Source organism: Leptinotarsa decemlineata, unplaced genomic scaffold, assembly GCF_025532065.1.
Source record: "Leptinotarsa decemlineata unplaced genomic scaffold, Ldec_3_MD MMD2_P_RNA_scaffold_12, whole genome shotgun sequence".
Classification (NCBI taxonomy): Eukaryota; Metazoa; Arthropoda; class Insecta; order Coleoptera; family Chrysomelidae; genus Leptinotarsa; species Leptinotarsa decemlineata.
This window is the reverse complement of record NW_027412526.1, coordinates 6,810,105-6,824,043: the sequence shown is the minus strand read 5'-3', so window position 1 is coordinate 6,824,043 and position 13,939 is coordinate 6,810,105. Positions and strand designations below refer to the sequence as shown.

At 37.8% G+C, this 13,939-nt stretch overlaps 1 protein-coding gene across 1 annotated transcript; it reads right to left on the bottom strand.

Moving 5' to 3' along the window:
- Window positions 1–885: 885 nt before the first annotated feature.
- Window positions 886–12,620, bottom strand: LOC111503398 (uncharacterized). The gene is made up of 3 exons (XM_023157694.2): window positions 11,594–12,620; window positions 4,912–5,664; window positions 886–1,669 (listed from the first exon to the last, which is right to left on the bottom strand). Exons 1-3 carry the CDS (start codon window positions 12,431–12,433, stop codon window positions 1,028–1,030), a joined length of 2,235 nt encoding a protein of 744 aa, XP_023013462.2. The 5' UTR covers window positions 12,434–12,620; the 3' UTR covers window positions 886–1,027.
- Between the last annotated feature and the right edge of the window lie 1,319 nt (window positions 12,621–13,939).

Here is a 13,939-nt window from a genome sequence, read left to right as displayed (position 1 = left end):
AACAAATAACTAAATATAGACAAGAACAACGACGAATTTCCTATTTGGACGAAACTTGGTATTTGACTCACGACACAGTTTCGAAAGGGTGGACTGATGGTTCGAGAATGTGTACGCCTAACATGCTTGCAAACAAAGGATCGCGACTAATCATTGTGCATTGCGGAGTAAGTAAAGGATTTGATTCCTCCGGTTCAGTAAACGATCGACCGCCGTACGTCGACGAAACGCAGGATCTGCTGAAAACATCGCCGCTGTCTGTGAGAGTGCAGGAGAATCCGTGGCAGTTAATTTCGCGTCCCTCACAAGAACTCGGCCTTTCGCAGACTACACCTTGGCGAATTTTGCGTCGCGACTTGGGCCTACACCCGTACAAAATTCCATTGACCCAGAAGCTGAAGGAAAACGACCATAGACAACGGCGTATGTTCGCTGAATGGACTCTGGAGCAGCTGGCAACTGACCCTAATTTTCATCAAAACATCTTCATCGATGAAGCCCTTTCTGGTTGAATGGGTACGTGAACAGACTAAATTATTGAATTTTGACCAATGGATCCCGGAAAAGTAAAAGTGGGGTTTTCTTGAGACGTAGGTGTATACCAATAAGCTATAAACTACAGCGGTCCTCAAAGACAATATAACCCATGCCATTGGTCAAATTCAGCCATCAATAGGTCTCTCAAAAGAATAAAAAATTTAGATGATATCTCACACACACTTTGTTTTATTTAAATTTGAAGTTAGGGAGCCCCTAATGAAAGACCCCGAATATAGATATATTTGGCCTTCTGATTTTCTACGATTCGCTTGGTATACTTACTTTTTTATATTGAAATTGATATCCCTGTTTAGGTGGAAAATTCGGAAAAAATAAATAACAAACTATACCTCTTCTATATATTTCAAATAATTCTAAAAACACATATTGAAATCTACAATGGAAAAATGAAACCAAATCAATCATTATCATTATTTACGGTGGTGATATAATTCATTACCAAAATGAAAACTGTACCCTAACAAATCTACTGATCCGCAGCAGTATTTTCAGCCAATCTATCACTTTCCAATGGCCTTTTCTGATACCTCTTCACAGGCGACTTTCCCTCAGACTTTTTGTCCAACAGCGACTCGATATCAGTCTTTTGAATCGGTTTGAGCGTAGCATTTATGATGGGCTGACCAGCGTTCTTTAGAACCACTTGTCCCCCTTTCATTTCGAGAATGCCCTGCTTTGCCATTTCCTTCATTTCCTCTTTCGTCACTATGAATTTCTGCACTCTCACAGTCTTCTCGCCAACTTTCATGTTGGACACTTTCTTATTCTGCAAGTTGCTTATCATCTGAGGCGAGAGGTTCCCGTAAGTCGTCTCGATTCGGACTTCTGGTAGGGGGACCTGAGTCGTTTCTTTGAGGGAGCTCAGTCGGATGTCATTCAGAGCTGGTGCCTTTTTTTCTGTCGGTTTTCGCTGGTATACTTTGGTACCCTCTTGACGTATTATTGGTTTGATTACTTCTTGAACAGGTTCTTCCTCTGGTTCGGATTGACGTTGCTGGGGTTGCTCCTCGTCATCAGAGGGTATTTCACTTTTGAAGAACCCAGAGTAGTGTTCTTCGTCTTCTGCTTCCTCATTCTGCTCCACTGATCGAACTTGAACCGGGACCACCTGAAAAAAACACATTTTGACACATCATTTACGATGGTGGTCAGAGAAGTTTCTGACCGCAACATGAAGATGGCAGCACTCGTAAATAAAAGCTAGTAAATTTCGTTGTTTATCTGTTGACAGTTACCAAAGTTTCAGCCATTTTGGACGCGCAGTCGTTTGAGTGAGTAGTTGTGAGTGTTTATGAAAATGGATAAATCGAGTATCGTGCTGTCATTAAATATTTATTTTTGACAGGCAATATGTCTACACAAAAGATCAGTTGGATTCTGTGTATGGGGACTCTGTACCATCATTTATCATAGTGAAATTTTGGGCAGCTGAATCAAAACGTGGCTGTGAGAGCTTGGGAGACGATGAACGCTCAAGACGTCCAAAAACTGCAACTACCGACAAAAACCTCGCCAAAGTTCACCAAATGGTGCTAGACGATCTCCGAATTAAAGTGAGAGAGATAGCAGAGGTTATGATATGTATACGTCACATATTAAATCAACATTTAGGCATTAGAAAGCTGTCCGCGCGTTGCGGTGCCGCGTTTGCTCACCCTCCACCGCAACTCGCAAGGGTTTAGTGTGGCCCACACCGATAAATAAACCCAGCTTCTTAACGAAGCCAATTAGTTTGTATGGTGAGTGGTCTTTCAGGTTGCAAAGAGGGAATCGGCTCCAAAAAAAAGCAAAAACTGTTCTTTTGGCTGGGAAAGTGATGCCAACTGTTTTAGTCATGGAATTGTTGTAATCGAATATCTTCAAAAAGGAAAAACCATTACAGGAGCATACTATGCATCATTACTTGACAAGCTGAAGGCAGAACTTGCGGAAAAACGGCCACATTTGCAGAAAAAGAAACTCCTGTTTCACCAGAAAAACACACCGTCTCACACCTCAGCGGTTGCCACTGCGAAAATCCACGAATTACGGTTTGAACCACTTGACCATCCGCCTTACTCACCAGATCTAGCCCCAAGCGACTTCTTTTTGTTCCCTCATTCAAAAATTGCGAAGGACAGAGATTTTCGTCAAATGAAGAGGCAATCACCTTCGTGAACGATTATTTTGCAGAGAAAAAAACGCTGAGTAAAAATAAAAAAAAAAGTTTCTAGAAAACTTTTCAGATCACCCTCGTATACAGATGGATGTCTAGTTAGAAACCTCCTCTGAGAGATACCCTTGTCAGAGTCAGGAAAAGAGCAAACCTCCTAAAAGCCTTGAGGGGAAAACTCGGAAGTTGCGACAGCAAAGCACTATTACACATCTACAAGACCTACATAACACCGATCATGGACTATAAAGCCATGATCTACTGTGCAATCCCCCCGAGACTAACACACCGCATACTAACCACAGAGAGGAGAATAGTATGAAACGTACACAACCTTCCTTATCGATTCCTCTCCTACGAACTATATAACACCGTAAAACTAACCCCTATAAATTTGAGATTTCAAGAACTCCGAGGCAAATACATCACCAGAACAATCGGCAGCAGCAACACCACTGCAACTGAGACACTGGCCACCCCCTGAACGCCCTGCGGGGGGTTCCCCAGGAAAAAGCTCCCATTTTCCCCTGCCAGGCTCCTAGGAGCCCTGAAGGAAATCCTGGAGCGGTTCCAGGACATTCTTGAAGAGTTCCCGCTGGCGATCAGGTAAAAGTTAGCTCACTGCCAGAGGAGGAGACCAGTAATAAATAGTTCTACCTATAACCCAAGACTGATCAGACCCCGAACCAACCAACAAACCATCTACAACTATACCCGGACAATCTCACCAAGGATAACTCAACCCATACACAAAAACAGCAATGCCCAAGGAACGAGAGAAGAGCCACTAACCCAACCAACACAGTACAAATTAATATATTAGTGATTTCTCAACAATTACCGCCGGTGTACCACAGGGTACTGTATTAGGACCTATTCTATTCTTGGTATACATAAATAGTATTAGTAAAATTAAAAACTTTCAGGGACATATTATATCCTACGCTGACGATACGGTCATTATCTTCTCAGGGGACTCATGGCAAGGAGTCTACAGAAAAGCGGAAAATCAAATGAAAAAGATGAAAGCATGGCTCGATTATAATCTTCTTAGCCTAAACGTTGGAAAAACAAAATTTATGACAATCACTTTAGCAAAAAGCGACCAACCAAATGAAAAGTTTTTGAAGATACATAAAATAAATTGCGCTCAAAATATCTGCCAATGTCCTACGATCGAAAAATCAATTGAACTTAAATATTTAGGAGTCATAATTGACCAGCATTTATGATGGGATGAGCATACGCAGTATATGATCAAGAGACTAAGGCAACTCATTCACAAATTTTACTCCCTGAGAGATATCCTAACCCGTAAGAACATGCTTACCTTATATTATGCACTGGCAGAGTCTGTTCTTAAGTATTGCATTACAGCATGGGGAGGAACGTTTGAAAAAAATTTAGGAGGTTTACAAATAATGCAAAACACATTACTGAAAATTATTTGTAAGAAGGACCGTTTATTTTCCACAAACAAGCTGTATGAAGAAATCAACTTATTCAACATCAGAAGTCTCTACTCTTACTCTTGTTTAATATGGATATTTCATAACAAAGTAAATTACCAAAGTTCAACTATTGAAAAAGAGACCAGATCTGTTATAAAAAGGTCTATTCATCTACCTTTATTAAAAAAAGTCATTCACAGAAATCTGTATATTACTTTGGCCCAAAACTTTGCAATTTACTACCACCCGAGTCCAGGAATATTATAGACATAAAGAAATACAAAATTGCTATAAAATCATTTCTACGCTACAATCAACTTATTATTGAAAAATTATATTGAACACATATACTTGAAAGCTCCATTCTCCAGAAATATCAAATGTATATAAAATGTCTGACAGAATAAAAATCTCCTTTTAAAAAAAGGGATACCTATCACAACACAAGCGCATTTGCGCTTAGGTGAAAGGTCCCAAAATATGAAAGGTGATAAGAAATATTTATATATTATTATTAATTTTGAATTATTATTAATTTGTAATTATTATTTGTAATCTGTATACGTTGTGAATAAAGTAGAATATATATTTTTTAATTAACACAGCCCCTGAAGAGGCACTAGCCTACAGCAGGGCACCACATAAAACACATGTAATACTAACTTACCAATTTGAGAGACAATAAACATATTTGATGAATTAAAAACCTCTGTAAAGAAACGTATCCATCTAAATGATTGTTATTACCTCAGGATTGTTGATGTCAGGTATGGTATATTCAGTAATTTCCCCGTCTTCACATTCTTCCTCTTCCTCCTCCGTCTGCACCTCATGGTCATCATTCTCTGGGCCCTCCACCTGAGCTCTGACTTCGGATAACACTTCCTTCTCAATTTGTTCTTCATACTCCATTTCCGCATGTTTCAACTCGTGCTCTTCAAGTTGCTCAGAAGTTTCAAAGCTGTACCCGCACTTTTCGCAGCGGAATGGCAAACGTGTTAAATGTGTCGTGATGTGGTCTTTGACCAAGTCGGCTGTCTCAAACGCAGTATTGCAGATGACGCATCTCAGATTAACCATCGAATGAATAACGCTGTGGTTTATCAAGGAATCCTTCTTCTTGAACGCCATGCTGCAAATGTCGCACTTATGCTGACCTATGCCGGACTGCCGAGATGTGGACTGCACCACGTAGTGACTACGCATATGCCTCGTTAGATGGTGACTCAACAGGAATGTTCTGCGACACAGCTTGCACGGATACGGCCGTAAACCGGCGTGGGAAGTTATATGTCTGGTCAGCTTGATGGCCGAAGTGAAGCTGGCCTCGCAGTAATTGCACTTGTGAGGTCTGTCTTCCCTATGGACTACCATGTGGCGTTCGAGACCTTGCTTGAAAACGAAGCTCTTGTCGCACACGTTACAGTTGAACGGCTTCTTTTTGTTGTGCTTCTCCATGTGAAAATCCAAATATTCTTTCTTCAAGAATGTTTTGTCGCACTGGAAAATTATTATTATTATTATTATTATTAAATCAACTTCATCTATCTATAGCAACGGTCGGCAATAGGCGGACCGCGGTCCGTTTGCGGACCGCGAAAAGTCGAACATCGGACCGCCAAATATTGTAATGTGTTATATACCAGGTATAAAAATTAAACGTATATAAGGTATGTACCGGGTGTCCCACATTTTATGTGACAGGCAATATCTGGTTTGTTGAAGGAGATACACAAAAATGTTTCATACAAAAGTTTTAGGAGTTCATGAGAGCTATATTTTGATATAATTTTTAAATATACAGGATGTTTGGTGTAGGTGCTACAGACCAAAATTCCATTTTTTAAAATAGAACGCCCTGTATATCATTATATATTCAGATGCTACGTTAAATTCTGATATCATTTCATGTTTGGTTTTTGAAATTCGGTTACGGCGTTGTTGAGTTATTGCTTAAAATGTAAAGTCTTGAGAACGACTATTATTTTTAAAAATATCTCATACAATTATTCTCTCTGCATCAGATCACATGAAAATTAGTCAAAATTTTGGGTGTTCGAAGTAATGGTTTCAATTTTGAGTTGTGGAATTCAGTCAGGAATCATTTTGAATATGACACAATTGCGAAATTGAAAGAGGTGTATTCGAAAACAAATCTTTAATTAATAACAATGTAAATAATATAACTTGATAAATCATTTCATAAGAATGGTAGGTACCTAGAAATAAGTCATAAAAATTGTTCAAAGTGATGCCCATTAGATATTATACAGGCTTCGAAATGTCGAATCAATTCTCTCGTACAAGTCGCTCTTATAATATCAGGCGTAATATCACTGCACGCTAGTCGAATTTTCATTTTCAGATCATCCACATTCAAAGGGGGAGTAGTGAAAACAATATCTTTTAAATAACCCCATACAAGCGGTGATAAATCTGGGGAACGAGCCGGTCACCGAATTGGACCCTTATTACCAATCCATCTATTTGGGTACGTTCTATCCAGATATTCAGTAACAACCTGTGAATTGTGAGGAGGAGCACCATCTTGTTGCCACCAAATTCCTTGTCGTTCTGCTATGGGAATATCTTCCATCAACTGGATCAAATCATTTTCTAGAAAATGTAAATATCGCAATCCATTGAGATTTTCATTGAAAAAGTAAGGTCCTATCATGCGGCCATTGAACAATCCACACCATACATTAATACCCCAAGTAGTTTGAAAATTACTTTCGCGGACCCAGTGGGGATTTTCTTGAGACCAATAGTGACTGTTATGTTGATTCACAACTCCATTATTGTGGAATCGCGATTCATCGCTCCACGAAATTTGACTGAATATGTTAGGACTTTCATGTAATATTACCTGAATACAAGCAATGAATTCAAGTCGTCGTTCAAAGTCCGTGGGTTTCAAATCTTGTACCAACTGAATTTTGAATGGGTGGTATTTATTTTCTTTCAGAATTCTCTGTACATTAGATTTACACACACCGACTTCTTCTGCAAGAGTACGGATAGAAACATGTGGATGAATAATAATATAAGTCAACACATTGATCTCTAAATCTTCAGTTCTAACAGATCTCGTATGATGACGATGCTTTATAGTAGAAGGAAATGACCCAGTTCGCAATTTTTCTACAACTCTCGAAAAAGTCATTCGTGACGGAATGGGTCTGTCTGGAAAACGTTCTTGGTATAGACGTTGTGCTTGACGGCAGTTTTTCTGACATTCCCCAAAAATTAATAACATATCAATGCAATCACTTGGACTAAACGCGAAAGGCATACTGGAGTTTTCGCACAAAGAACACAGTTACTGTTTTGCAAAGAATCACTGAATCGAACTGACAAGTAGATACAATTCAACAACATTTGTTACTATGGCATCAACAAGCATAAGCTACTTGATGAAATTGTGCAATATAAAGCAATTCACCCTCAAGTTAGTCACATTCTCAAGAATTTCAATATTATATTCAACTGATATCAATATCGTATCGTAGAGGTGAGAATAATGGTTTGTATTCAGTAGTAGTCTAGTTCAATTTAATAAAAGATATAGACTGGATTCGTGTACGAGTAAATAAGTTTTTTTGAAACTTTATATTTAAGGAAAAGTGCAACAACTCAACAACGCCGTAACCGAATTGCAAAAACCAAACATGAAATGATATCAGAATTTAACGTAGCATTTGAATATGTAATAATATACAGGGCGTTCTATTTTAAAAAATGGAATTTTGGTCTGTAGCACCTACACCAAACACCCTGTATATTTAAAAATTATATCAAAATATAGCTCTCATGAACTCCTAAAACTTTTGTATGAAACATTTTTGTGCATCTCCTTCAACAAACCAGATATTGCCTGTCACATAAAATGTGGGGCACCCGGTATACCTTTATATACCAACCTCGAGTTGGGTGTTCCACAAGGTTCCTCTCGAATGTCATGAAAATTGCAAAAAGTTTAGCTCCATAAGAAAATACATGGGATTTTGTGCTCGGACCCAGTTTGTTCACCTACTCATTTGAATTTTCCGCTGTACGCGCGGTAGCTTCTGATTGGTCGACTGTATGACGGCAAAAGTGAAAGAGTGGGCTCCTATAGCTATATTACTTAGCATAGTCTTTCTCAAACTGGGCCTATAGAGGGGGCAGTAAAGGGCACAGAGAAGATTGGGAGGCGTTGAAGCGGTTGGGGAGGGGCGATGGCTAATTTAAAAAAGTTTTTTTTTGCTTTCAACACAAACTTTACCGTTCCTTTACGTTTAACGCGCGTTTCCTCGTGTAACGCCATCTAGGGGACTAGACAGTAACTATTTACTGTCCGATAGTTGTCAAACTGTACAAAAGATGGCGGTAAGCTTCAATGCGAAGTGAGAAGTTTCCATTCTCGAAAGTACTAGGCCCGCCCGCTGCCTCATATAAAAGCGCGTGCGCCATCCAGCCAGTAATGTCCTTCGATGATATTATGAACACAAGTGAATTTAGTTAGCGACTAGCTAGGTAAACTGCTGTACGTGCGGTGGTGAATACTGTGAGTGGTGTCATTAGCAAGTTTTTTTTACTCGATTCTTTACTTCGGCATTTTTTAAGACAAAATTATGTCTGAAGCGAAAAAGAAGAAACGGCAGTATAGCGCTGAATATATAAAATATGGATTTATCAAAAATCCAACTTCGCCTATGTGCCTTCTTTGTGAAAAAATATTTTTGAATGAAGCGATGAAACCCTCAAGGATACAAGATCATTTGAATAAAATGCATTAAGATAAAAAAGACAAAAGTGTGACTTATTTTCAAAAACTGGAAAAAAACACTCAGCTCAGCAGCGGATATCATCCAAAAAATTCCTTTGAGCAATAGTTCCGTGCAAAGACGAATTGATGAGATGGCTGAAAACATTGAAGAGTCATTGTGCAATCATCTGAAGACTTCTAAATTCTCAATTCAGTTAGATGAGTCCACTTTACCAACCAATGAAGCATTGTTCTTGTCATACGTGAGGTTTATTAAAAATGAGAAAATATATCAAGATCTACTATTTGCCAGAAATTTAGAGACGGATACAAAAGGAGAAACCATATATAATACACTGGAAAAATTTTGTGATGAGAAAGAAATTCCACTGAAGAATATTATATCAGTTGTTACGGATGGCGCTCCGGCTATGACAGGATGTCACAAAGGCTTCATAGCGTACTCAAAAAATAAAATCCCAGATGTGCTCGCTGTACATTGCGTCATTCATAGGCAACATTTGGTTGCGAAAAATTTGAGTGAGCGCCTCTCTCAATCACTGCAATGATATGCAACTTTGATGATATTCAAAGTAGTCAATAAAATCCGAAACAGCTCTTTAAATGACAGATTATTTTACCAGATTTGTGTTGCTAATGATGAAGATTTCAACCGATTGCTATTTCACACAGAAGTGCGTTGGTTATCAAGAGGTAACTGCCTGACTCGATTATACAATTTATTTGACTCAGTAATAGAGTTCTTGGAAAACAAAGACAATGAATTGCACGACAACCTCATCACTTCAAAGAATGATATTGCGTACTTGACAGACCTGTATAAATTATTTAATGATGTCAATCTCCAACTTCAAGGTGACGACTTGAATTTGATTGAAACAAAAAATGTCATTGCTGCTTTTGTAGCCAAATTGCTTTTATACAAGAGTAATATCGGCAGACGTGAGTTTCGCAATTTCCCTAATTTGTCAGCAGTATATTTCAACAACGATGACTTGCTTGTTTACTGCCAACATTTGGAGAACCTCCACAGTGATTTTGCAGAACGATTCCAGGACATTTAGAAATTGGAAATACCAGACTGGGTGTTGGATCCTTTTTCAAATGTCAACACAGCAGGATCACCCCAGCTGGAAGAAGATCTCATAAAACTGATAACGAACGAGGAAATAGAAATAAAATTCAAAAATGAATACCAAGAATTTTGGGTACAAAAGCCAATTCCGCAATTGTAACCTGGATTGTGGTCCATCGTTCAATGATTTTTCATAGCATTCCCATCATCGTATTTGTGTGAACGTGGATTTAGTGCTGTGGCAATGTTGCTAACTGAAAAGAGAAATCAGTTGCAGATTACCGAACGCCGTGACTTACGGCTGTTTTTGAGTAAATTTGAGCCTGATATTAACAAACTTGTTAAAAATCATCAAATTCATCGTTCACATTAGATTAGTTTTAAAATTCAAATTGAAATGTTTGTTTTAATAACATGAATAAAAATTTTCCTAATATTACAAAATGGTGTTTTACATTACCCTCATCAAAAAGTCTTATTTTCACATGACACACATAATTTAATTATTAAAATAATGACTGTGATTCTTAAGATGTAGTAAAGTTAAATTTAGGGGCGCTAGAAAATAATCAATTATTGAAGTGGGCGGTAGACAAAATAAGTTTCAGAACCTCTGACTTAGCATGTTTAGTTTGTTGGTGAGAGCCATAAGAGTTAGAAAGGTTTTGCGTATTTGAGTCGAATTTTGTGTGAAAACTTAAATTAAATTCTCAAAAACACTTGATGTGTTGACAGTGGCATACGATGATTGTACTCCGAGTCAGAAGAATATTTACAAGTGGTACAAGTTTTTCACAGAAGATCGAGAAGATGTGAATGACGAAAACTTTTAATTCTTGGTTGAAACCCAACCGCAACGCAAATTTCCATTGTTTGATCTAACCGTCACATTTTCTGTTGGGTTTTAGTAATATGGTAGAAATGTAGCTGCAAGGGGTTCACCGGAACCAGCAAAATTTTGAAAGTGGTCTATTAAAGAAAAAGTTTGGGAGCCTCTGATCTAACATATGTTGATACATTATTTGCTGATTATCTGCTATCATCTGGAACAGTTCCAACATCGAAGACTTAAAAAAGTGTGTTTAGGATGATAATACATAATATGGAAAAATTATTCACCTCGAGTGAATCGAATCATCTTTTATTTGAAACTGAAAAAAAAATTAACTGACATTCAAGTGCTCTTCACAAAATCTGACAATTTAGAAATAATAGAAAATAAAACCTGTGCCAAATCTTTAGAAATCCTAATTGACAATGAATGTAAATTCAATATACATTTGACAATATTTCAAAAAAGTTGTCTTTTGGTTCTATGCAGTTAAGATGATATGATAAGGGTATTCTATAGCTAAAATAGTGTATCACTAGGTATTTGAAACTCACTTGAGCTGTGGGATTTCATTTTGGGGTAGCTGCACCAACTATCTATTCAACAAAATTTTAAATTTGTAAAAATGATCTTTAAGATTATGATGATGAATATAACAAACCATGTTAGTCACTATTCAAATCCCACCAAAATATCAACTTATATATCTTAGAAAAGTTATTGATTTAAATGGACTTATTTACTCACTTACTTGAGTACAAATATATTTTGGAACATCGTTATGTATCATCTCGTGCCTACTCAATAGAGACTGCTTTGAGAATGATTTCTTGCACACGCTGCAAGGATATAAGTTCAATGGGTTGTGAGTTTTGAAATGCTTCTGGAGATCATGCTTCGTGAAAAATTTTTTCTTGCACTCTGGACAAGTGAAAGAACGTTCCCTCTTATGTATGGAAACGTGAAGATCCAAAAGCTGCTTGAGAGGAAAAGATCTTTCGCAGTGGGGGCAGGGAAAACAATCAGTTTTGACCAGATCAACACGAGCAAGTCTGTTGGCATAACTTTCGTTGTCCTCTTCTTCTTCCTCTTCATCATTGCTATCCAAAGTTCGCACCCCTTCTTCATATCCTTCTTCCTCGTCATTTAGTTCAGTCCCACCCTCAGCACTGATTTCATCTTCGTTCATAATCGAATGTTGAGCCACTTGATTGTCCTGTTCATTAGATCCCGATTTGGTAGAAGGTTTCTTTGGTAAATAGACTCCTTTCAGGTTATTAACTATGTGAGGCTTTGATAGTTGCCCAGTAGCAAGAAAAAGTCTCAATGCATCGTCTGCTTTCTTGCAATTCGTTTTGAAATTATAAGCTTGAATCGTGAGGCTACGACAAGTGTTGCAAATGAGCTGAGGCATTCCATCATTTCTGAATACTTCAATGGCAATGCATGCCATAATCTGAAGGGGTAACGGGACAGATTTTATATCTGGCTCATACGTAACTTTATCGTGAATGCCGGTCAACTCGACATCTTCAGAAAGACAGAAACGACAAATTTTCATCTGCCTGAGAATATTGGTTCTGTCGTCCATAGTAACCAGCTTGCTTTGTTTTTTACCACTCAATCTCTCTTTATCATCATTGAAAAATCGTCTTTTCTTTGAAATTCAGAAATATTCCTTTCACACAAACCAAATTTCCATTAATATTTATTTTTCAAACATCTTTTAACATAAATATTTTGAGAAACAAACTTAGACGTCAAAAAACTGTCAACTGTCACCTCATAAGCCAAAATCACAGAACAGTTAACAATCAGAATGAACGCTCGAGGCGACGCCTAAAATCAAATGAAGCCAATTTCGATGACCTTTGATATTTAGTGGGGACGACAAAGCGTTATTGATATCAAACAGACATTATAGGCATGTCGAGTTCATGGATTCGAATAGTTTGAAAGAAAATATCGAATCTCACACTCTTTTGTGACTCAAACCGTACTTTATCTCTGACACCGAACAATAAACTATCTTTACCAATAAACCAAGGACTTTTCCCAATCACTAGAACTGCAATACTGAAGATGAATTATCTTGCAGTTGCAGTGCCTGATTCGAATTCATTCCGTTATCAGAATTTCCGAAACAGATTATTTCTGTCGTTTGTCGGCTTCAACCAATGAGAAACTCATCCTGAGAAGATGGCGGCCTGTTTTTGCGCAAGAGAAACACTGCAGTTTGCCCGCTCTGACGATTGTCATTCTGACTATTTATTTTTATATCATGAGTCACAAAAATCCAAAGATTCAAAAGGATAGAGTGGCTGAAACTGTAACATCATTTTCACATTGCACCTAAACTATATGCATTCAGCAAACAGAGTAACCCAAATAAAGATTGATGCGTACTCAAAGTATGATCACCATGCACATTTGTATCTTTTGAATAAAATAAACAAGCCGCCTTACGCTGGCCAATAGATTTAACTGCAATCGGCCTGCAAAATTCATTGTTACAGTGTCGAAGTCGAAGTAGAACTCAGTTACGTTCCAACCCCTGTGGTGTGTACATATATAATATTTTGGAATGTCAATACGGCTGAAGAAACTGCTAATTTGTGTCCCTACACTCCACCAAAAAATCCTATTACCAGCTGCATATTATTTTTAAAAAATCGGTCGTTCCTTAGCGCGACTCTGTACAAGCAGCCTTGTCTGGGAAATCACGCGCACTATGCAGCACTTTGTTGCGGAGATGAACAAAGTATAATGTTGAACACATTAGACAGTGAAGATTGAATTCTGCGGTCGATAACTTACATTATCGAAACAACTGGTGATCAAAACACGTATTGAGGTGTTGAAATAACGGTTTTGTGTTGGGATAAAACCACAGTAATAATAATTTGAAAAGTTGTTGGTGTTTTCTTCACAATAAAGAACATATATAGAATGAAAACGGAAGTAGGCGAGTCTAAACAAATAATAAGATGAATGATTTAGCTTGTCTATTCAGTTACAATCAGCTTCACTGCAGGAGGTATGTGGGTTCTGTAAGATTGAACGACTGTATTAATCTTAGTCATCCCACCAAGAAAAA